This window comes from Atta colombica, unplaced genomic scaffold, assembly GCF_001594045.1.
Source record: "Atta colombica isolate Treedump-2 unplaced genomic scaffold, Acol1.0 scaffold203, whole genome shotgun sequence".
In the NCBI taxonomy this organism is placed as follows: domain Eukaryota; kingdom Metazoa; phylum Arthropoda; class Insecta; order Hymenoptera; family Formicidae; genus Atta; species Atta colombica.
In genome coordinates, this window is record NW_017259298.1 from 65,143 (window position 1) to 90,767 (window position 25,625).

Consider the following 25,625-nt stretch of genomic DNA (forward strand, 5'->3'; position numbering starts at 1 on the left):
AAATTAATAGGAAAAACATTTTGAGTTTGCCAATTTTTTATACTTATGATATTTATATGGGAAAATATGAAAAAGAGTTTACAAAAAATAAGAAATGTAAAAAAAAAAGAAAAAGGTGTGCCATCCCTTGTGGGGATCGAACCCACGACCTTTGGATTAGAAGTCCAACGCGCTATCCTCTGCGCCAAAGGGACTCTGTATGCCTTGATGACATAAAAAGCAATATAGCAGTTTTAATTTATTATGATAAAAAAAATAATTTTCATGTATTATTTTTCAATATGTTATTAGAGAAATCAACAAAAATAGTGAAATTTATTTTGATAGGCAAAGAATGTATTTTTTTATGTGATCAAAAAACTCAAGATGTATGACGAAAATAAAAGATTGACAATATTATTTTGACAAATAAAAAACAATATATTTATTAGAGTCACCTATTAACTGGCAAATCTAAATACCAAAACAATTACACGATATAGTGGAAAAAAGTAACAAGTCATCCTAATAATTAATCATTCCAATCTTTTATCATTCCAAGTTTAAGCAATGTTAAGCTTCTTAATAATTTTGTAAATATGAAAACTTAATTTTAGATGTTTTGCAATAATTTAAAAATATATTGTTGATAAACTTTAATTATGCAAGTCATGGCTTATTATAAAAAAATTGAGGAATTGTGCATAAAGCGCGAGATCATTTTTAATTTGTTCATTTAAACAGAATCATGATTCAATTTTTATAATATAACAGTTGTGGCGAAAAAAATTCTCACGTCATATTTTTAAGAATTTTTCACATTTTAAACTTATACTTTTACTTTTGATGATTCATACTCCGATATTCGTGATGATGTTTATGATTATTAATTTATGAGAATATTAAGTTTTAAGGATAAGAATATTAAATTTTCCAAGGATGTAAATCAACTAATGCGAACCAATACAGGTTAGGCGTGTGTGAAATCATATAATTCTATTCTTGAGAAAAATTGACAAACGTTTCAATCGCAAGATTGATAGTTATAAAATTTATTTTTTATATTTATATATTTATTTATACTGAAGGAGGATCCAAACTAGGATCGAAGCGTATATTTATCTCATATTATAAAGTATAGATATAATTACACACTACTTTCAACCTATGTTGGCTCTCAAAGGCTTTAACGTTTTAAATAAAGGCTCTTTAACGTTTTAAATTTACTCTTGTCTAAAGATTATCTGAAAAAATATCTTAATTTCTTTAGATTTTATAAGTTTTCTTCGAAACTTATACAGTGAGAAATCTAGAATATTTCAGAGAATTATATATACATATACACGGTCCCACAATTTTTTAACAAGCGTGTGGATAGAACGGGTTGAAATCTGCCATTTTCGCAATAGTTAACGAGATATTAATTACTAAAAATTGTTTGAAAAAGTATTTGAATTTGTATTAAAAAATTTGAGAAATTTTCAAAAAGTTACAAAAATATGTTTTCAGAAATTCTGAAAAATTCTAAAGTTATATAAAAAATTTTGAAAAATATTTCACCAGGAATGTTATAATATGAATAACTGTTGAATATAGTACAGTAGTAATAGTAGTAGTAATAATATAGAACGGTAGTGTTTAAAAACTTTCTCATAAATCCGAGAACTTTTCTGAAGTAGGTACTATAAAAAGATCTCTGTATTTATTAAAAGTTTTCCTGTACTATTGCTAGTTTAAGGACGATGCCAATGTTGACATTGTCTGGAAAATTTGAAGGATAATTCGTCTGTTGAATTTATTTTGTGACGTAAAAAGTGCTGCTTTGAATATTGAATTCTTAAATTATTACATAAAGAAGAAAAATGTGTACAAGTGTTTAGTAAATACTTTAGATTAATTTATAAATAAAAACCTAATACGAAAAGGAAACAATATAATAATAATAATAGAGGGAAGGCCCCTATTATGAGATACCGAGTTTATTTTGGATAAATGCTAGAAGTCTATGGGCAGAATTTAAAAAAATAATAGGTCATTTTGAAGGGAATTTAATAAGCTTTAAAATAACGTTTATTTAATAAGCTTTAAGATAACGTTATATAAAATTATAATTCTAATTCCATTTTTTTTTTAAATTAAAGAAATGTAAAAAGTGAGCAAATCGTAAAGTCAAAAAATTGTGCTCCTAATATGAGATGCCCCCAGAAATCGATAGTAAAACGCAAAGTATATCAATATTGCAATTAAAAAAACTTTATTTCATGTTTCTAAAACGCAAATCAAAACAGCCGGCGAGCGTGAAAAATGAGTATGCGATAGATTACATCCAGGACTCATCTTTAGATAGTTCGAATTAAGCATCGCAGAAATAGGCACTTGACGTTCATTCCGGTTGTCCTTTTTATTATTGTACAATAACGTTTATTCTTTAGCAACGATTTTTATTATACATAGAAGCATGAGTTATTTCATATTAGAAATACCCTGGGTATCTCATATTACGATTTCCTCGCCTTACATGGTTTTACGATCATCAAATCTAACTTCTGTAATTAAACAATTCAACATACCCCATATTTTTCTATTAGTACAATCTTACTCTAGCACTATATGAAGAATTTATTGCCAAATATTTTTTTTTATTAAATAATAAGCAAGGTTTAAAGGCTCATCTTAAAATTTGAAACAAATTCTAAAATCTTATTTTACAATGATTACAGGCGTGATCTAATAATGAATTTTCTACTAAATAGTTTTCAATCCAAGAGCAATAAATTCATGGCGGAACCAATAGATAGCCTTTTATCAGTTTAGCAGAAACGCCGCTATCTCATAATAAGGGACTTTCCTCTAATAATAATAATAATAATAAATTTCTATTCCGAAATCTCAGGATTAATTATATTGTGTTGAAATTGATCGACAATTGAAAGCTTATGTGGACATCATATTAGAAAACTTCTTACATTTTTAAATTTTTATTTTGATTGATTTTAATTGATATGTTTGATATTAGGTATAGTAAAAAGAAATCCATTATTTTTCCATTCAATTTCATGCAAAAATAATGGATTTTCTTTTTACTACACCTAATATAAAAATTTCAGATAAGTTTACTTGAAAATTCCTCGACACAGTTGATGTAATATTGTCATGTGGATGTAAATTTTTATGTATTTGACGTCGGAATATTATCTTGTTCATCGTAGATCTAAACCTCTCATCAGAGTTTTATTTAGCAATGATTTAGAAATCTTAAAATTTTGCTATTGTTTAAATATACAGAAATATAAAATTAATTGCGAAATTAGCTGTCGTGTTGAATCCTCGCTTAAATATGGTCAATCGGAAATTTTCAAGAATAACTTTCAAAAAGAATTCTGTATGGATCTTTCTGAACAAATTAATAATATCCATATTGTATTCGAGTTTTTAAATGAGAATAATATAAATAATTCGATATATCTTAAACCAACTTTAATAAAATAAAAACATATACTGTAATTCTATATTATATAATTGTATACTATAATTGTATATTTTGATTAAAAATATAAAATTAATTACGAGAGTTATAAAATTTATGAGTAACACAATTCTCTAATTTTTACTCGCGATTCTAAAAATGTATCTTTGTTTGTTCAACACACCGACCGAGTCAAAATACTTGAACAGCTTCGTTGTTTTATTGCCATTCGGAAAAAGCAACAACAATAAACAGCAATAACAATAATAATAATAATAACAATTCGTTCTCCAGAGAACACGTCGATAAACGGCGCGCATCTGCAATGTCCCGACGCCGCTCGTCGTCGGCGTCGCGTATTGACCGTGGGGATAACGATAATTGTATTGTCGCATCGCTCGACGACGACTACACGACGACGAGCGAAATCAGCGTGAGCGTAATAATCGTAATGCCGACAATAGGCGACGCACAAAGGGAATTAGACACCTATATATACGCGGAAGCGTGTTCGCGCGCGGACGTCGCGACAGCCGTGCGCATGTCACCTTTTTATGCTGTCTCTCCCCGGCCTCACTCTCTCTCTCTCTCTTCTCATGCTGGGGTTGGTTCCTCTCTAATTACATCGATCCCCGACCGCCATCCGATTGGTCCACCATCCAGGATCCAGCCTCCATCCGCTCCGCCGCCGCCACTGCCGCCGCGCCGTGCAGGTAAATCTCATGCGAACGTGAAACAATCAGATCATCCGGGAAACCGCGAAGAGAGGTACGGGGCAGAGGGAACCCCCCCGGGGTCCATGATGACGCCGGGATGCTGCGGAGAGTGTTGCCCAAGTTTTTCAGCCACCGAACATTTAATGGTTGCGGGGGAGGAGAGGGAAGGGAACGGGGGGGGAGCTTTGCAGAAGCTCGTTGCCGTGGTTGTTGTTGTTTCTGTTCTGTTGCTGCTTGATATCGTTTGATCTTTTGAGGAATAGAATACCAATGCGAATGTGTAAAACGTGATGCGCGAATTAAAGATAATTGAGAGATAATATCGAAAATAAATATGGAAATATTGCGTGATAAAACGAAATTAAAATAAAATAATTGATGTATTGCATTACGGCCAAAATAACTTTAAATTCATAATATTTTATGTATTTTTACAGATAATTTCCAACGGATCCTGAACTCGATAATAAATTATAGCAAACAAATTAAAAATAGAAATTTGAAGGTTTTTTTTTAATTAAATATTTTATTAATTAAAAGAAAACAGTTTTATTATCCATTTAATTCTTTAAATCACATTTCGAAAAAAGCCTTTTTCAATTTTTTATAATTTGAAAATTATTAATGACCCACATTGAAAAATCAATTTCAATTTATATATCAAAATATCTGTCGTAAAAAGCGAAGGTAAAAGAATTTTCTATTGAAGTATTTATCGTAAAAAAATAATAATGCAATTAAAGTAGGGCATTCTATGTATCTATATTCTATGTAAAATATCACAAAATACATATTTTAAGACAAATTTATCATAATATTATTATTTAATTACTTATTATTATGAAGATTATTATTTTATTATAAGTTTAATAAATTTCGCAATCGGATTTGTTCCTCTTTGCTTGTGAAAAGCATACAGGATACAGTAATAAGGAGGATAGTATTTTAATCAAAGATTAGAATTGGAGGGAAAATATTTGAATGTAGCAATAATAATCGGCATTCATCAGAACTCATCGTTTCATTGCATGAAAATAGAATAGAATGAACTCAGAGCAATCTCGCTGTTCACGCTAAACCGCGCGCATTCTTTTTTTCCATTTCTATTCGCGAAAACCCTCTTTTCATTTTCTCGCAGAGCAACGCATGATTGGTACTGTGATTAAAGTAACTTATATTTTCCCCCTCTATTGTTTTTCTGAAATCACTTGTTTTTATTGTAAATTTAATCATATGCTGCTTAATAATTTTGCATATAAAACATGATTTTTTTTCTGAAAAATCTAGACATATTTAAATAAGATAGTTTACTATTTATGTCAATATCAAAGAAATTATTACGATTTGTCGATAATATTTCTATATATATAAAAATAAATATATCTATTAATTAATTTATTATATAATTTTTCGGAGATATTGTGAGTACGATATTGAATAAGCCACTGAATAGGATTTATTATTGACAACTGTAAGCAAGTAAGTAGTAATTATTCTGTATGCATATATTATTGTTTACTTTTATTGTTTTTATTGTTATTATTTGTTTTTTTGTTTGAATAATCTGTAGTCATAAAGTAATTGTCGTCGTGACATAGCAATAGTATTTTAAAATATAATGAAAACAACATAATAATTAAGATAAATTCTAAAAATAACATGGTTTATCTTAATTTTGGTATGTACATGTATATTATATTAAATGTATATACACACAGAAAAATACATACAAATAATAATTTTGTTTTTTTTAAATGCTAAAAACTTTTAAAAGTTCATATATTCGCAAATCTATCATAAATTCATTAGCATCAAATTTATTCAAAATATATATACATATTCTGAATCTTAGTAAGTTTAATACTTCAATTAAGATTATTAAATTAGAACAAATTAAATTTACTTATTATTAAAGATGCTTCTACGATCAATTTTATATTAAAAAAAAAAACACAATTCTTAAATTCACAATTCTTTGTTTTAAGTTAATAATGAGTTTTTCTAAAAACTTGTAGTAAGTACATTTTAAGATTATAAAAAAATATTCTTTAGTAAAGAGAACAACCGTTACTTAAAGAGAAGAAAATAAATGAAGTAATCACTTTTTTTAGCAATAGAATGATATTTTTCCGTTTTTGACAAATATACATTGTCTCTTGATATTTTTATTAAAAAAACAAATTTTTAATGATCAAAAACTTTCTAGATCATAGATTATAGATTATCCTCATAATCTTCGTTCATGGAAAAGTTGTAGGATCTCTTACAAACGCTTTAAGAAAGGAACTCAATCAAGGAGACCGCCACGGTGAAATCGGAAAATCCTAAGGGGTATCGCGTGTTTATCCGTCCACAGGAAGCGAAACTTTCGGCCGTACAAATGCGGCCGCACGTGCGATTTCGCATAGGGGCGGTGCAGCGTCGCACGGGAAAGGGAGGGTGGCCGAGGGTGGAGTGATATCTCCGGATGTAGAAGGGAGGTATCCCCCTACCTCCGGTCCTTCGTTTCTCAGTCAGCACGAGGTGAGAGAATGGAGGACGACCAGGTGATTCAGACGCGCGTGCCACCCCGCAGAAACTGACGTTCTTTAGCCCGCGGGATCTTCTTCGTCTTGCTGCTGTGCGAGTTCTTCAAACTCTGGAAAGTCTTATGGGATAGCTTCAGTTATGATCGACCGGAAAATTGTATTCCTGTGAAGTTATTACCGGGAGTTAATTCGGAATATGGTAACGTCGAGTGAAAATGAATTTCGGTCGGATAATAAAAAGGAGTAATGAGAGAAAAGTGAATTATGAAAGATAATCAGGTTTAAAATTTACGACAGGCGGAAATTTTGTTTCGTAAAACTGTGAATTCCGCGTTCTAGAAATTTGAACAGTTTCGAATTTCTGGTTTCTACGAACTGTGTCTTGAATGCATCGAGTCTATTGGAATAATAGTCATAAATGTTTTCTATAAGTTTAAATCTGATGACACTTAAATGCAAGAAATCCTGAATCTTTAAAAAAATAATGTTCCATATCTGAGAATTTACGATTCATTTATTTATGCTAGAACATTTGGACGAACAGAAAACTTCAGTAAAAAAAAATCTTTTAAACTCATCTTTTGTTTATCTGAAAGAATTTTACTTTTAAGAAAAGAGAGAGAGAAAGAGAGACTTTTACTAGATTATTTTGCTTCGTTTGAAAGAAATATTGGGAAAATCTTTCGTATGAACGATTAAGTCTACAGATTATATATATTCATTAAATGTCCGCAAAGAAGACGAGAAGACCGTCATCGCCGCGACGTTTCTTCGCGCGGCTTTACGGTCATTTGGAGGCGACGAAGAAAACGGAAGATGACGAGGATGAGGATCACGCGAGGGAAAGTCTGGATTCTTCGCCAGAGATCACGGAGAAAACATCACACGAGCTTCCCGATTCACCTGAATCACATAAAATATTGCCTGTGAGTACAAATAGATCCACCGTTTTAATATACAGACAGCAAAGTATCATTCTGTCGCTAAGAAAAGTGATCACTCGACTGATTTTCTTTCTTTTAAGTTACGATTATTTTTAACAAAAATATTTTCTCGATAATAATCTTAAAACGTACTGATTATGAATTTTAGAGAAACTCATTAAACATTTTGTAACACTTAAAACAAGAATTGTCTTTTGAAGAATATCATAAAATCGATTGAAGAAATTTTATATAATAAGCAAATCGAGTTTGTTTTAATTTAATAATTTCATTGAATTATTAAACTCAAAGTATCTTAATTTTCGATTGATTTCTATAAAGTTCCTAAAACATGCCTAAAGTTCCAGAGACTGACTTTAAAGTTAAGTTTCCTAAACTTTTTTCGAGGAAAATGTTTTAATTGATATTATGATAATCAGAAATTCCGTTTGGTCTCACCAAAATGTCAATTTTTGTTGGTTTTATTAATTACTCAAAATATTTCTTTATTGTAATTTATTAGTATAATGTATTTAATATAATTTTAAAATTTTGAAAATTTCTGTATGAATTTATAACTTTTTAGACAATTTTATTATATAATTTCTTCAGTGTTTAGATACAAATTGGGACACTTCTCAAAAGTCTATATCTCTTCTAAAACTTCTTAACCTATGAATTCTGAAATATTACAAAATTTTTAACTTTCTCATTCTATATTTCCGAAGAAAAGTTATAAAAACAAGAAGCTTAAGATATTTTTTTAAGTTTTGTAAGTTTGAAATGTGAACAATTCTCAAAAAAATATGATGAGATGTTATAAGAATTTTGTCTAAATTTAATCAATGTTAGGATTAAACTGTCACTTTTCTACTTTTGTAAGGTGTCACACTCCAAGGACCTCGAAAAAGTGCCAAATGATGTCGCAAATAGTAAAATATTCGAGAGCAAGGAAACGAAGAAAGATTCGATGCTCGCAGGTGTGAGACTGCCTTTTCTGCACGGATTCCTTCCGCGAGGACCCGGCCAGACTTTTCATCTCACGCAGCTCGCGCACCCATCCACGTTGCCGCCGCATCTTCATGTTTTGCCAAACCATCAGTCCATGGCCGAGCACCACTTTCAAGGATTCTCAGCCTTCCGTAAGTTCTTGTTGCTTCTGTATCGTAGATTTCAGTCCTCCGCAATTAGTTAACATAACTCTCACACGTGTCTTCTGCTGCTCTGGAAAAATTCTAATAAATGCATACAATCAATCGATTTTTGTTAAATCCATTTTAATAAAATTAATTTTAATCATAAATTTAACTCTAATTCTCTCAGATTTGCTCCGAAATTTCCTTAATTGATATTCGTTCAGTATATTTTAAATTATATCTTAAAGTTAATGTAATTGAATGATTTTTTTTATTTTGAAGATAAAAATTCGAAGTATAAAATATATGTAACTAGTATATGTAACTTAAAATTATGTAAGATTATGAAAATTTAGCTTTAATTAACATTAAAAATTGCTTTATTTTTGTCGAGTATTTAATTTGGTTGATTTAAACAATGATTAAATAATGAAACTGTTAATTAAATAATTCGCGTTGTTCTGAATGCTTGCAAATATCAGGAATATATTTAAGGATGTTCGGATTTTAAATATTTAAAAATAAATTGGTCCTATCGCGAAGTTCTTCTCGTAAAAATCTACAAATAAACTAGATACTGAACGACATTCATTATCAGATATTCTACGAATATATCAAAATCTATTTTTCATTTAAAATTATAGTATACATTAGGAGCCTGAATTTTAGCATGGATTTTATTTAATATTCTATATGGTACCATCTATGTGTGTATGTATCTTTGGCCAAGAAACAAACACTCTGTTCCATTCGTGCAACCTGCAAGTTGCATAGAGATACACACCACGAAAATGCAGGTGACTGCATAACGCGTCTCCGAAAGCTCTCTCTCTCTCTCTCTCTCTCTCTCTCTCTCTCTCTCTCTCTCTCTCTCTCTCTCTCTCTGCTCTCTCTCATTTTGTATCTCCTTCCTCCTCGTCTCTTCGTAAGCTTAGGATCGAAAGGCATCTTTGCGTTCGAGTATTCGCGAATCAGTAAGCAGATTTTGTGATGTCGTATTACGTGACGCCCGCGCCGAGCGGACACGGCCACCGTCCAGACGGAGAGGATATTAAGGCACTCTTCTATTGCGCAACAATGGCACAATTCCATACAGGAAGGATTTCAGGAGGAAATCAATTCAGACGCTCCTCTGAAATTTAACAAAACTTTCACCGTTTTTCCGCGGCCTGACTCTCTCCCAGCTCTCTAAAAAAAAAAAAAATGTATTTGTTCACTTATACTTTTCGCAGAAATATGGTATTAAAAAAGAGACACTTGAAAGGGAATCTTTTGTCTTATAGAAATTTGAAATATTGACAAATTTTGAAATATCATAATTTTGAAATAAATAAAAAAAAGTAAAAGGTTTGATACAAAAAGCATAGCTTTTTTAAGTACAAAAATAATTATTCGAAACACATTAAAATGTTGAGCAATTACTTATAGGAAACATCCGGGGCAAATGATCGTTTTTAAGCGGATGAAAATATTTTTTTTGATAATTTCACAGAACTAAATAAATTTAAGAACTTTCTTTCTAAAATTCGAATAATCTCGGTTTTTTAAATTTCCCAGTTGTTTCAGAAGTTGTACGAATGTTGTAGAATAGTACATCAACTTACATAAAAAATTCGATGAATATATTTTTAAATAAAGTATTTATAATTTATAATTATATTTATAATTAAAATATTTTAGAATTTTTCATAAAATATAAATATGCCCGAAATCAGAATTTCTGAAATACTCTTTTTCCTACAATATTTTTAAACTATTTTAATTGTGAAAATATTTAAAATATTCTACAAATATTTATGAAAAACTTTTGAAATATTAAAAAAAATGGTTCATATAAATATTTCACACTATGTGTATGGGATTTCTATTTTTACAAATGGGATTAGAGATATTCTAGCAGATGACCAGAGGATATCGCAGCGGTGGAGGACGGGAGAGAGGAATTAACGAATTTCACTCTTCATCTGGAAAGTTTGACGCTCCGCGTCACGCCAGAAACATTGCGAGGACAAGCCGCACGCGGCACGCACATTCACTCGCGGGTTTTATCCCGCTTCGACACTTCGTCGCGATATTGTGATGAGATTACGAGACGCAGTTGGCCGCTCCTCAATGCGAGAAATACACTACCGCAGTATTCCTACTGAAAAACCCAACTCTTCTCCTCTCCCAAGTTCCCTTAAGCCTCACAAGCCACCGATTTGACTCGCTGGATGTTTGTGTAAGTCGCGGCTTGTATCGTCGAGGAATCTATACCCGTTGATATCTGTGTGACGTATCCAGATTTGATCCCAGCGATCCCAATTTGTTCCAAACATCGAAAGATATTTTTTTCGTAAAGATACTTAACAGGTGTCGCAGCACATCGACGAACATTATACAGAAATTCTCATAATATTCCATAATATCTTATAATATTCTTAAGAATTTTTCATATTTTAAATTTATAAAGATTTCTGAAGTCTTAAACGGTTATAAGGTCCAAGGAGCAATTAGTATCCCATATCCGCTTTACGCCAGATTGGACGAAGCCTCGAGAAGCCTCAATTTCCGATATCGCTCTCTTTTACCAGTGCATCTTAATTATTCTATTACGTAACAAAGATGAAATTACAGCACGCCCAGATTTATTTCACGAATCCCATCAAGTGTGCTGAAAAACCAAAATGAGAATCAAATTGAAGTATTAAGAAAGCAAATCATGATACACATGTGACGAATTTTTTATTTTTAAATTACTAAATTTTCAAATTATTGAATTATTTTAAAATATTTAAATTATTTGTTACTTGTTGCTTTTCGTCAATTAATTTAAATGTTTAGAAGAAATTTATGAAAACGATAAGCTTTTGTCACGTGATTATTCTTGTTTTACGCTGATAAAATTATTATCAATTGAACAATAATTGAAAGAACGAACCATATTATTTTTCCATCCCCATTCTACTTCGTTGCATTGCTACGAAACTCTAGCTTAATACACACGACAGTTTGATGACCATTTGTTTTTCCAATTAATTTTCATCACTTTTATATAAATATAAAAGTTATTAAGTGATTATACTTTAATATAAATCTAGAAAAAATTTATAAAGTTGTGTATTTAAAAAGGAAAAGAATAGAAGCTGTTGTTTAAGATAAATATGTACCTATGAACACTTATAGAAAATTTATTATTATTAATCTAAATGCTTTTTTTATTACAATATTATAATTTAAATATATTTAAAGATTACAATTAAATTATAATATTATATTTAAAAAAATATTTGAGATTAATAATATGAACAAATAAAGCTTGGGTGAGCATTCGGACATACTCAGACAGCACACAATAATATTTATAAATGTTTATAAGATTTATCTGAAATATTTTCTAAATATTTTTGTGGTTTTAGATTGCACAAATTAACATCATTCATTCATCACAGATCATTGAACATTTATTGTAAATATTATGAAATGCCCAGATAGCACAAAAAGTTAAAAAAAAATTTAATAATATATCAATAGCAATTCATTTTCAGATGCAAAAGATGAATTCTTTTTCTGAAATGATGACATATTACTGAATAATTCTTTTTAAACTCTCTGTGCTATCTGATATTTATTGCAGTTGTGTGGTAAATGCTATAAATGAAAGTATTTAATAAGACATTAGAATCTAAGTAAAAAATAATTACTATAAATATTTTATTTATATTCATCATAAATATTATATAAAATATTTAGTCTATATTTTAATACTTCAAATAAAGCTTTATATAAAATATGTCTAAAATGTTTATGTAACATTTCAAAAAATGAATAGTAATAAATATTCGGTGCTATCTGAGTACATGTCTAGTCAATGGAATCTTTAGTCAGATACTCTTAATATTTCAAAGAAGAGAAACGTGCAGAATATGAGAGAATGATGTATACTAAAGATTAAAATTAAAAATACTTCAAAATCCTTAGTTCTGATTCTAGGAAAATAATTTATGACACAGATGTTTACATGGCTACATTTAAATCAGAATTCTATAGAAATAAGAATATCTCGTGCTATACATACGTAAATTTTGAACATGTGAAAGAAACTTTTGCACCTACTGGAGATTTGATATTTCTTTCTTCGCAGTGGCGCGTAGAAGAAGAAAAGAGGGCCGACCACGAAGACAAAGGACAACATTCAGCGGCGAACAGACGCTAAGGTTGGAAGTTGAGTATCGGCGGGGAGAATACATTTCGAGGGGACGCAGATTCGAACTCGCAACTTCCTTGAGACTTACCGAAACGCAAATCAAAATCTGGTTCCAGAACAGGCGCGCCAAGGACAAAAGAATCGAAAAGGCGCAACTAGACCAGCAGTACCGGTACTCACTTTTTTATCTATTGAAATATATCTATATAATCTATATAATCTATCTAAAATCTTATTTGTAATCTTAATTATATCTTTGGATTTCTTCTCGAGAATACTATTAAATGAATTCGTTTTTCTAAATTTTTAATCGCCTAGAAATTCAATCACATTATGAAACTTTTCATCTATTAAATATCTAAATTTTTAATTTATGAAAATATTTCAAACTGTATAAAAATAAGAAATTTCAAAGTCAAAGTACAAGACAAATACACAGTAATGATATCGAATACACAGATAAAAGTTCCAAAAAAATAGCAGACTTCTAATATACGGAGTACAAACAAATTGTTCAAGACTTTAAGGAAATGTGAAAGAAACAAATTGATGTTTTAATTCTCCAGAAAGACCTTACATTCTTAAAGTTAGGATTTTATATTGCTATTATTTCTGAAAGTTACTTAAGCCACGTTAATCTAATTTCTCTTCGTTGAAACTGACATGGGAAAAGTAAGAGGGTTATATGGAACATGTGGCAATTTTCGCATAGATCCCACATCCTTGCATCCCACGCACGATGCATCCAGTCGATTTGTTATCTTGTCAGCATGATGTATCATGCTTTTCAATGCGACTATTAACGCGCGGGCGTTAGTTTCATCAGCTGTTCTTAGAAATATAAAATTATTCTCAGATTATCGGGGAGGCTGCGTTTATCATTGAATTCTCCAATTTTCGAAATTCTCACGTCGATGAGAGACATAATACCATAAAAATAATTTAAAAATAAAATGATTCTCCTTCTTTTAAATTATTCTTTTTTCTTCTCTTTCTTTCTTTTCTATAAATTTCAAAATATGAAAATTATTCTCAGGTCATCCCGAGCCCTGTTTACATTCGTGAATACTCCAATTTCCGAAATTCTCACGACGACGGGACTAGAACCTTCCTCTAAATATCCCAAATCGCGAGAGAAACCCCATCAACCATCTCACCTGAAATCACGAGTACAATTATTCTGGAGAACACGGCCGGCACGGTCCGAAAGAGAGACGCGTTGCCCGATGAATTCGGCACCCTTCGTAATGCGAGGCGAGGCGCCGAGAACGCCCCGCAAAGCACCGCACAAAGACCGAAATTTGTACGAGCTCCTCCTTCCGCCGTGGATCACAATAGCGGGAGACGTAATCCCACTTAAGGCTATTTAGCGGCGTATCGCATCGGCGTATCAACTCCCAGTCGAACCGCAGTCGAGCGCGTCGCATATTCGGGGTCCGTCGAATCTCGCCAACCCTTCGCTATCCTTGCACCCCTTACACCACTCCCGATGAGTGCTCCCGGTGTTATTCAGTCGATATGCACCTGACGCTCGATAAACCGGATAAACGACGGATAAATGCATCCCCCGTGTTAACCGCGAGATTTTCTCATCCACTTGTCGCAACCCTCGAGCATTCATGCATTGTCCTCATCTCTGCAATTTGCTCTAAAACCGTTCAAAGACATTCACAGGAGAATTTCCGGGGAGAGGATTCTGAGAAATGAGTGGACAGAGTTTCATTTCGACAGTTTCATTTCAATCACACAAAATTTTAAATAAAATCTTAATAAAATTTTTAATAGAATGTTGATGAACTTTTCATTTCAAAATCCGATTCATTTCAATCGTTAAGATATTTAATGTTGAACATTGAGAGTATTTCTGTTTAATTCGCAACACTTAAATGTTGAAAATTAGAAAGATTATTTTTTACATTAAAATGTTAAAAATGCAAATATTGTTTAACATAAAAATGTTAAAATTAAGTTATGTTAAGTTATCGTACTGTGTTTTAGTTTATACTATATCAATCAGAATTATTACCTGTCCATCATCTCTTCGATTGTCAAAGACCATATAATAAATCTTCATGTTGAATTTTCTATTTCTTCTTCCAGTGTTTTTATTATTGAAGGTTGACTACAATTCCGAACTTTTCTTTATTCATATATTACTCTGAATACATCTACATATCTAAATCGTCCCTCTTAACATTCTTGAATTACGAACACTTTTTTCTTCCTGAATCCTTAATAGTAAACAAAATATTACATAATTAATTTAAAAAAGGGAGAAAATGGGAAATCAAATATATGTTATAAATTCTTTGTCAGACTGATAAAAATTTTTACATAAATTGAAATATTTAAAAAAAAAAACTCTGAGAAAGTCATTCTTACATCTTCTCTCAGAATTTTTTATATGCATGAATCCTGAAATATTCCAAGATTTTTAAATAAGATTTTATTCCTCATTTATAACTTCCGAAAATATAACAAATATTTCAGATTCTATAAGATTTTTATTTTCAAAATATTTCAAAATTGATACATATGCAGAATAATTCTAAAAAAGATGTAAACAAAAATTCTAAAAATTATATAAAAAATTTTGAGAAAAATTTTCACCAGGGATAATGTTATAAAAAGCTCGATTATGTTCCAAATAGCTAAGGTCTCAACGGCAGAATCTCATTAACAGTTTTCATTTAATAACCAGCCAAGCATTTAGAACATAAACGAGCGGAGAGGACTGGCTGCCGACACGCGATCCGCAGTTTAAGTAACGATTCCATTTCTCCCTAATGTTTTGCTGAATAAAAGCATTTATTTCAATTAAGTGGAAACGCCATTCATGAATGCTCCCTTTTTACAATCTCTCTGAAATGTCTTTTTTTTTATACAGTAGCAGCAATCTTTGTAGTTGGAAAGTATTGAATATCTTAATTTAAGTATTCAACATTTACGATCATTACCATTTGTCAGAAAAATTTTCAGGAAACAGTTAAACTTTGTTGTCAAATCTCTTTGTGATTTACAGAAACTTCGCGGTATCGAACGGCCTGGTGAATCTACCGCTTTACAATGCGACAGGATTCTGCGGCCTCTGCCTGTACAAAGATACTTACGGATCGGTGACCAATCACTCCTGCATCTCCAGCAATCCCGTTGTCATCGACTCGTCCTCGAAGGATCAGCCACGTTATAGCAGCAGTAGCAGCGAGACATCTGATAATCCGCCGAATCTCGTGTCCACGACTTAATTAAATCCAACGTGCGATCGCTATGTTCACTGATAAGACACATCTGACAATAAGTTCATTTTCCTTTTTTTCTCTGTAAACTACGCGATATAGAAACAGTTTTAACGATCAATTTTCGGCGTGCATGAAAGGTGAAACGTTAAGAAAATCTTTTCTGGCGCTATATAATAAGTAATTAGGAAAAAAATTGCAATATTTATTGACGTCAAATATCAAAAGATATTTTTTTTGTACCAGTTTTTTTTCTTAATTTCATAATTTTTTTAAACATCGTTGGAAATTGATTAATTTAGTTTTTAGAATTTTTCATGTAATTTGCAGAGTTCCTTTTCAATTGCATTTTCTCATTTGTTATTTATTTGTATGGGATGAAAGATAAAAAAAAAAATCATGTTTATTTCTATCGATGTAGATTAATTTTAATCTTAATTCAAGTTTGTCTAATTCTTAGAACTTGATTTATTGATAAAAATGAACTAAAACATTAGTCTTCAAGATTAAAACTTTTTAAAGCACGTCGAGAATGAAATTAATTTGGAACGATGAAAAAACATGAAACATTGTTAACAATTATTATCGAAAAGTCAATCGGATTGCAATTAATCATATTAGTGACGTAACGTATAAAGTTGCACAATTATTAATTATATGATAATTATAATAAACATAAGATTTGAGCATGTTTTATCTGTAATGAACAAGCTTAATCAAAATAACGAGAATACACGAAACTGCAAAAAAAAAAAATATATAGTTTAGTTATTTATTTAATTGTTTCGTGAATAATTCACAATAATTAGTGCAATGGGTTATAATATAAATATATCAAATAACTTTTTATAGCTGACGCATAAGTACAATTGCATGTATTTCACGAGAAATTTTGGAGGAGAATGAAAAAACACAGCTCTGTAGACTAAAAGAAGTTTATTAAATGTGTAAAAATAGTGTTACAATCTAAATATATAATATATTCTTATTATATCCTAAAAAAATCCTAAATTTCTTAATTTTTAGAATTTCTATAGTTTCTTCAATCTTCTAAAACTGTAAATTCTTTATAACTGTAAATGCAAGAATTTTACTTCGAGAGATTCCGATTCAAGAGAGAAAGTAGACTCTTTTTTAATTCTCAATTAAATTTTTAGCTTTTTTTAAAATCTTTCAGTTTTTTCTTCATAAAAAATTTCATATTGCTAAAAATTTTAGTAGTGGAGGCTGAGATTAAAACTAACGAGTAAGCTGTAACACTTACATAAAAAACGTTATAAACAAAATATAAAAGCGTAAAAAAGAGATAGAAGTTTATAATATATTTATTATAAACTTCTATCTTTTCTTTACACTTGCATATTTTGTTTATAAAGTTTTTTTATATAATTGTTACAACTTCCCATTTTACTTTTAACCTCTGTCTCCCCTACTGATATAAAATACTTTTTCAATTGTTATATATAGAAGCTTAAGAAAGCAGTCTATCTTGTAGATTTGAAATTAATAATTTTTGTGCTTTTTGTGAATGCAATAAATTTGTTATAAAATTTTCAAATATTTTACTAATTAATTATTTAAAGTTGTATGAGTAACTTAAAAAAAAAAATATTAAAAATTATTTTTAAAAATGTCTTTAATATGCGTATACAATAATTTTTCTTCATCTGATAAAAAATGTTAAAAAGGCTAAATGTTATTAAAGATAATATTTTCAATTATTTCAAGAAGAAATTAAATATTTGTAAAATAATAGCAAATTAAAGTCAGATTTCGAATATTTATTTGAAAATTTTTCCTTTGAAAATATAATATTGTTATTAAAATAATATGAACCGTTTAGTTTGAAATGTTGCCACAGTATAAACTGTATCCTTAAGATTAATATAAGCAATAAAAAATTTTTGAAGGAACAGATCTTAGGTATTAAAATTTTTAATTTTATTCATTTTTTCAATCTTTGGATTCTTGGAACTTTTAGAAACTCAGATTCTTAGATTTTTCTCAAAATTACCTGATCTCAATTAATACTTAAAACAATTTGAAAAAATAGATCGTTACTTGAACTTACCTCGGTCGGCAGCCTTGGAAGGACAGCGGCACAGGCACATCGCTCTCGCAGAGTACCAGCCCAAACGGTAAACCAGAAATTAATGAAAACGAAAGACAGCAATTAATACAGTGAAAGTAAAAAGAAGTCTCAATAAGAAACGCCCTGCCTGCCTTTCGCAAACGAGAGAACTTAAATAAACTAAGTGACAATGTTTCTCGTCTCTTTTTTTCGCGCCTTACGAGGACACAGCTGCCTATAAATTTGAACTTGGACTTTCCGTGTAATGAATTTACATTAAAAATAAATCCATATGTCTAAATGTGTAGCTTTCAATAAATATTAATATTCGAGATTCAGATTCCTGAAATTTCAATTGCTCATGATATGCCATGTAAATCTTGAGAGCAGTAAAGTCTCTTCGATAATGCCGGTTGTTACATCTCAACTTTAGATGTTAGCCTATTTGTTAAACTCATTTCTCTTTTAAAAAACTAATATTTCATCATATCAATCTTAATTAGTTCTGATTTTTTTTTTATATTAGCATTACCTGTTTTTGCATGATTACATCCTTGTTTTGGAAATCTCGAATTCTTAAAAAAAACCTTGTATATTGACGAATCAGTATGAAAGTGTATCTACAGTATAAATCAATTATTCTTACAGGAATCTTAGGTGATGAAGATTTTTAAATTGAGAACTTACTAACATTTTGAATATCAAATATATTATTGATAATTGATTTCCTAGATATCATAGTTCTGATAGTGTGATTCCTTCAACCTAATATGCGATAAAAATATCACATCTTGAATAGAAATGCTATATAATTTGAAAATTTCTCTACAAAGTGAAAAATCATAAAAGAAGATATTTGAAGATCTAATTTATGAATTTTTCTAAAGTACTCGATGATATAAAGTTCTGTCTGCTTAACATAAATAAATCTTTAACTTTGTTTTTTTCTAAAATTCAAGATTCATACTATAAACTCTATTTTAAACTCTAGATCTTCAGACGACGATATATGAAAAAAAGCACATCTCTTAAAGAGCCCTCTTCATTTCTAAACGATATATTTTTAGAGAGAGAGACTTTCTGTGTACACACACGAACACTGGTGAAGATATAAAAAAAAAAAAAGAGAAGAAAAATATAAAAAAACAGTAACGATGCAACAGCTATACGAACGAAAATGAATCTCCTGTTCAACCTAAAACTTTCTTTGTGAAAGGAAGATGAATTAAATGGAATCGGCAATGTTCTTAGCGTTACACATGTGTTGCTAAACTTCGTGATTTTATATATGTATCATTGAACAAAATGTTTAAAAAAATTTAAACGTGTTTTTTTTTTAATTAGAATGTTAGAATTTGTATAAATGATAAATTAAAATAAAAATAAACTTTAGTATGAAACATATACAAACTTTTTATTTAATATACATATACAAATGACAATCTGCAACATGGTAGATAATTGCAACCAGTCTTCAATAAATAATAAAAATAATTTATATATTTCAAAATTAATTTTGTATAGTTTTTAATTCTCAAAGTAAAAATTTATTTCCACTTTATGTGCATACGCGCATCTTTCTTTAAATCGTGTCTCTCGCATTTTTTAAAAGAGCATTTGTTTTTATTTTTTTTCTTTTTGCATTAAATAATTATAGCAACGTTATAAAAAATTTTTTTAATTTGAAAGATTCTGAATATTTTAGAAATTTTTAACTTTCTCGATATAATCTTAAAGCAAATTCTACCGATTCTTTTCCATTCATCAAACTTTCGCAAGTTCTCTTATTAATAACAACAATTCTGGTATACAGTGCACCAGATACACAACGTAGTCGCCAAAAAACATTGTAAAATAAGACTGTAATGTCATGCACACACTTGTTGCCATTTAACACCCTATAAAAATATATGTACATTTACGTGTTATATATGTATATCTAAGCAAATGAGTCGAAACATTCCTACCTGTGATTGCATAACAGAGGCTAGAATGGAAAGAGTCTAGTAAACACTAGTCCTGTCTGTCGCAGCCTGAGAATCCTTTCTCTCTCTGTTATTTTTGCTTTTTCCCTTTTTTCCTGTTCTTTCGCTCTTTCTCTCTGCTATCTGCTAGCTTCTTCCTGGCTCTCTTAACCTGATAATCTTCGTCACTAAATTTCAAAACTGCACTAGACTAACTAGAGACTACTCTAGTACTTCAACACCGCTCTAGATCTACCGAAAAGTGATGAACTAATTGGGGGATGAGAAGATTAGATTCGAAAATTATGCTTTAGATAAATACTTGAACTAAATCTTTAAGTATATAAATCTTCAAACTAAAAAATTTTAAAGATTCATTATATCAATAGTATATAGGAAAGTTTTATCTTTTCCTAGCAGAAGCAATTAAATTCAAATGAAATTTCGAATTTTTTGAGAAAATCAATATTAAAAAAAAAATTAACTCAGAACTTGAAAACTTTAACAACCTTGGAAGACTGTAAACTTTTAAATTTTCCAGGTTTTTAAAAACTAAATTTTTTAAATATTAAAAATTTTTTTAACAAGTTTTTTAAATTATCCTTTCTTATCACTCTTTCAAAATTCTTAAGATTTTTTAAGAATTCTCAAGTTGAATAGTAGTGATTCGAAATTCTTGATAATCTATCACTATCTAGAGCATAAATCTTTCTATAATAGAAAATGGGTACGAAAAAAATTCGCAAATCGATATTTATGACATTCTTCGCGATGAAAAAAAAACTACAAAAGACTGGGATGGGATTTACGTTCTATACAAATGATTTAATACTGCGAATACATATTTGAACATTGACGCCTCGAGATATCGGTGGTATTTTTTTTCTTTTTCATTAACTACACAGTCGACAGTACATCTATTTCTGCCTTTTCCTTTTTTTTCGTCTATTGTACAAGTCCTACAAGTTGTTCCTTCAACGTGTACAAGAAATGATCCTATCTATCGTTATTATCGTGAATAATTTTATTATGCAGCTTCGAAGAAAAAAAGTTACGTTATAAAAGAGATTCATGTGACAATATATAACTGTATTTTATATACATTTTGTCTGTTTCATAAAGTTAAGAGATTTATTAAGAACTGTACTTTATATACATTTTGCCTGTTTTTCACAAAGAACATTGAAACTTCGAAGTTGCACGAGAAAGATATTCCGGGTAACGTTAGATAATTTACCCGCTACATTCTGATCCTTCGCAACAGTTCAGTCTGAGCTTATAGCCTATTGTTACCTCACGTCGCAAAATTAAGATATAATTAAGAAAAGGTTTCTCTTTTATTTAAGCCAACTAATGCTTAAACGATTATACAGCTTTGTAAACTAGTTTTTATTTCCTATTAATTAGTCCTAATTAATGCCTACAAAACGCTGATGAATATACTCTTCTCTTGCCATTTTTATCGCTACATGCACGCACTATATCTTTTTCTCTCTTTTCTTCTCACACATTTTTCCTAATATAAATTATCTTCTTGTATATATGAATGAATATTTTCCCTATCTGCTGATAAATATTTACGCGCAGATCTTTATAAAAAGGACATAAATATACATTTAAACGATAATACGAATCTTTATAATGAGTGGAGAAAGGGAAAAACTGGACGCAAGATTAGAAAAGAATAGGCGTATAAGCCTCTCATTGCGAACTAACTGATGACTTTTTTTTCTCTTTTTCTGTCCTGTATCCTGATTGTCCTGCCTGCCTGACCGACTTCCTGACAGTTTCTGAGTTTCTGCCTGTTCGTTGTCTTGTCTCTCTAGCCTGATAGCCTGCCTGCCTGCTCCGATACTAAACAGTACAGAAGTACTGACGACTAGAAGACAAGTAGTAGTAGTAGTAGTAGGAGTAGTAGCTTCACCTGAGGTTCAAAAGTCAAGAAATCTGTTAGTTAAACTCCTTAGCCTGTGCAAAGGACCGATTGGGTCGTGAGCAAGAATTTCCGAATCTTGGGATCTTTTTAAGGCTCTGGATTTCTAAAGACATCTCTTGGATTCCAAGAATTTTTAAATTTACACAATGAAGAAATATTTTACATTTTATTTTTTATTTTATTGAATTTTGATTTGTATGAATATTTAAGAAAATCAATTCAAATCAATTAAGTTTTCTACAATTTTTTTAGTAAAGATTTTTTAATTCTATTATTTTTTTTATTTAAAAGATTGTAACATTTCTACATCTATATATTTCTAGATAAATTCTAAATCTCAAAATTTGTAATGGAATTCTTCAATAACAGGTGGCATATTATACTTAAATTTCTAAACAAATTAAAAATTCTTGAATTTCTGTGTTTTTATTTTGTCCAATTTTCAGATATGTAAGACTTAGGAATTTTTAAGACTTATATATAGTTAATGTATGTTTTCAGAATTTAAAACCAATGTTTTATGTCTATTAATTCTAGAATTTCTTCCAGATTATTTAAATTCTTAAATCTCATTAGAGAATATTTCATGGGAACAGCAATATTTCATTAAATTAGACTTAGAACATTAAATTCTAAAAAAACAAACTTTCTGGAAAATGTTCCATATCCAAACTACTCTGTGGAAGTTTAAAAAATACTACTTCAATTTGATAAATCACTTTCTATAAAGATCCAAAAAATCTCTTTACTTCTATTCTTGGATTCCTCAAATTCTCGGTGCCTGATATCCTGAGATTCTTAAATCCTTGAGAGACCTTTAGAGGTCTTAATATACAAATTTGTGTATTATTAATTGTGAACACTTGATATTAAATAAATTCTTTGAGGAAAAATCCTTCCTTTTTATCAGACTATAGCAAAATAACTAATCCTACAGATATGTATAAAACAAAAGAAATACTATTTTTTAACATCGGATTTTAACATCGGATAAAGTATCGTAAGATATAAAAAGTGAAAATAGGTTATCATCTTGCTATTCTTACCTAAATTCTGATCTTTCAAAAACGTGCTAATTGCAAAAATAACAAAAAAAGAACGCCACTTGGATTGCTAAATAATTGAGTTAATTATATAGTCACGCTAGAAAAATAATGTAACAAGTATTGATATTATTAATAAGACAAACAACAATGACTAAAAGATGTAACTTTGCATTCTAATTGCATTGTTTGCACAAGCCCTAAAATTATGTGTGTATGCATATATATCAACAATAAAATAACTATTATGTCCTTATATATAACTATGAGATAATTTTTATGCTCTCTCAATAAATTTTTAATACATACACACACATACACACGCCATATATATATATAATATATATATATATATATATATATTACTCACCGATTAAACGATTGTAACAGATTTTTTTCTATGGTTTTCGGAATGCAGCTTACTCACCGAGCGATTGATTTTTACTTACGGATCCGTAAGTAAGAATCAATCGCTCGGTGAGCAGACTGCATTTCGGAATTAAAAAAAAAGATGTTGCAACCTTTTAGTCGACGAATGTACATTTCTAATTACGTTATAAATAATATGAGCAAGACATGTAAACTAATAAAATTAAATAATTAACAAATTGAAATAAATTAATTTATACAAGTTAAAGTTGTCCGTTAAATATATGTGTAACTCAAAATTGTTGTCATTTATAAATAAATATATAATCAACAAAATAAAGAAAAGAAAAAGTATATATGCTATTTAATATCGCATACATCCGATTTCAAATTCTGTGAGAAATAATTTGACATTCCTAAAATTTTGCGATTGCCATAAATTTAAACAAAACAATTTTGAAATTATAAATTGATAACATTATACTGAAATAATTATAATGTTGCTTACCAGCGAGAAGAGTCAGCGATATGCTCAATGTTCTCTTAATATCTCCTTCCACTGCCGCCTCCACCGCCACCCATGTTTCCACCTCCAAGAGAATTACCGCCATAACCACCTTGGTTACCATAGCCACCGCCGCCACCAGAATTTCCGCCACCCATAGGGCCTGCAGCATCATAAGAAAAAAAAAAACTACAGATTAGCAGAAACAATTGTTTTTAAATCGCATGATGAAATAACGCAATAACTATGATAAAGTACATAAAAATAGACTCACATTCAATAACGAAAAGAATGAAAGTCAAAAGGTTTTGATATTTTTTAAATTTTAATAATTATGTAGAAAACAGTTTAACAGGGAAAAAACCAGAAGAAAAAATAATTATCGTTGAATTTCAAGAAGGAACCTTGTCCGCTGAAGGGCGGTAACCATCTGGAGTCTCCGGATTGACGTCCACTAGGACCGGAATTAATGCCATATGGTGCCGGTCTACCACCCGAATTGAAATTATTGCGCACTGGACCTCCGCCATAACCCTGTTGATAACCACCACCGAAGTTGTCATTGCTCCAATTACCGCCGCTGTTGTAGCCACCCTGTCCACCTTGGTTCCATCCACCCCCTTTAAAATACAGTAATTAAAATACAGTAATCTTTTTTTTTAACATCTCCATTATTCGAAATAATGAAACACTATTATGCTATTCCATTCTGCGGCAGAGACAATGTTTATTTTTTTTATTGTTAGTATAATAACATTTCAATTATCAAATACTTTGTAATATTGTATAACATTGATATAAAAATAATTTTATTATTATATTAATTTTTGTTCATGTTTTATGAACCTTTGTTTCTTCAAGTTTATTCTACGCTTATTTCAATAACTTTTCATCATGTTGTACGTTATTCTTTAGAATACAAAGTCTCTGTACTTTGCAATTACTTGACCCTGGCATCTTAAAGAATTATCAATATATAATTTAAAGCATATTACGTACTGAGAAAAAAAAAGATCAAATAAACTCTTTAAATCCATATTTATACCCTTTTTCTTTACACATTGAAGCCAATTCTCAAATGATATTATTAAATACATTATTAATGCAAGGGTCAATTCAATTCTAAAAGGAATAAGAAGACAAATATCTTCCAGCAAACCTTTACCTTGATTCTGATTCTCCCAAGGTCCATTACCCCCCCAACCTCCTTGATTACCTCCACCATATCCACCCTGATTACTACCATTGTTCCAGTCACCACCACCGCCACCGCTGCCGCGTCCTCCCCAGCTACCACCGCCTTGGTTACCACCACGGGGTCCTCTGCCTACACCTTGACCACCACGGCTGCCGCCGCCACCGCCACCACCGCCTCCAGAAGCAGATGCCATTTCCGCTCTGCTTAGAGCCTGTAATCAAAATTATTACGTTAATAAAAATATAAATTATTCAGCTGATTCAATCAGATTTATAAAAAACGAAGAAATAAACTGTGTAGAATATTTTATATCATATTGTATACAAAAACATTAAAATAAAATATCACAAATTTGAAATATCTTATTTA

At 30.1% G+C, this 25,625-nt stretch overlaps 2 protein-coding genes and 1 non-coding gene across 3 annotated transcripts in view; 1 reads left to right on the top strand and 2 right to left on the bottom strand.

Moving 5' to 3' along the window:
- Positions 1–121: 121 nt before the first annotated feature.
- Positions 122–194, bottom strand: Trnar-ucu. The gene has a single exon. It is a non-coding gene; the product is annotated as a tRNA-Arg (tRNA).
- Positions 195–7,414: 7,220 nt separating this feature from the next.
- Positions 7,415–16,202, top strand: LOC108687221 (homeobox protein rough-like). Its single transcript, XM_018192881.1, has 4 exons — positions 7,415–7,615; positions 8,496–8,754; positions 12,872–13,106; positions 15,957–16,202. Exons 1-4 carry the CDS (start codon positions 7,415–7,417, stop codon positions 16,177–16,179), a joined length of 918 nt encoding a protein of 305 aa, XP_018048370.1. The 3' UTR covers positions 16,180–16,202.
- Positions 16,203–21,701: 5,499 nt separating this feature from the next.
- Positions 21,702–25,625, bottom strand: part of LOC108687277 (heterogeneous nuclear ribonucleoprotein A1, A2/B1 homolog) — a 6,250-nt gene continuing 2,326 nt past the window's right edge. Inside the window, exons 4-7 of the mRNA XM_018192970.1 lie at positions 25,224–25,467; positions 24,463–24,678; positions 24,062–24,221; positions 21,702–22,129 (exon numbers count right to left, since the gene is read on the bottom strand). Of these exons, the coding sequence (XP_018048459.1) occupies positions 24,097–24,221; positions 24,463–24,678; positions 25,224–25,467 (585 nt within the window). The 3' untranslated portion in view covers positions 21,702–22,129; positions 24,062–24,096. The remainder of the gene's footprint in view (positions 22,130–24,061; positions 24,222–24,462; positions 24,679–25,223; positions 25,468–25,625) is intronic.

Excerpts from the sequence above, each read along its gene's own strand:
- LOC108687221 (XM_018192881.1), top strand. The coding sequence starts at position 7,415 with ATGTCCGCAAAGAAGACGAGAAGACCGTCATCGCCGCGACGTTTCTTC. Across the intron at positions 7,616-8,495 it reads AATCACATAAAATATTGCCT|GTGTCACACTCCAAGGACCT; the intron begins GTGAGTACAAAT and ends TACTTTTGTAAG. Across the intron at positions 8,755-12,871 it reads TCAAGGATTCTCAGCCTTCC|TGGCGCGTAGAAGAAGAAAA; the intron begins GTAAGTTCTTGT and ends CTTTCTTCGCAG.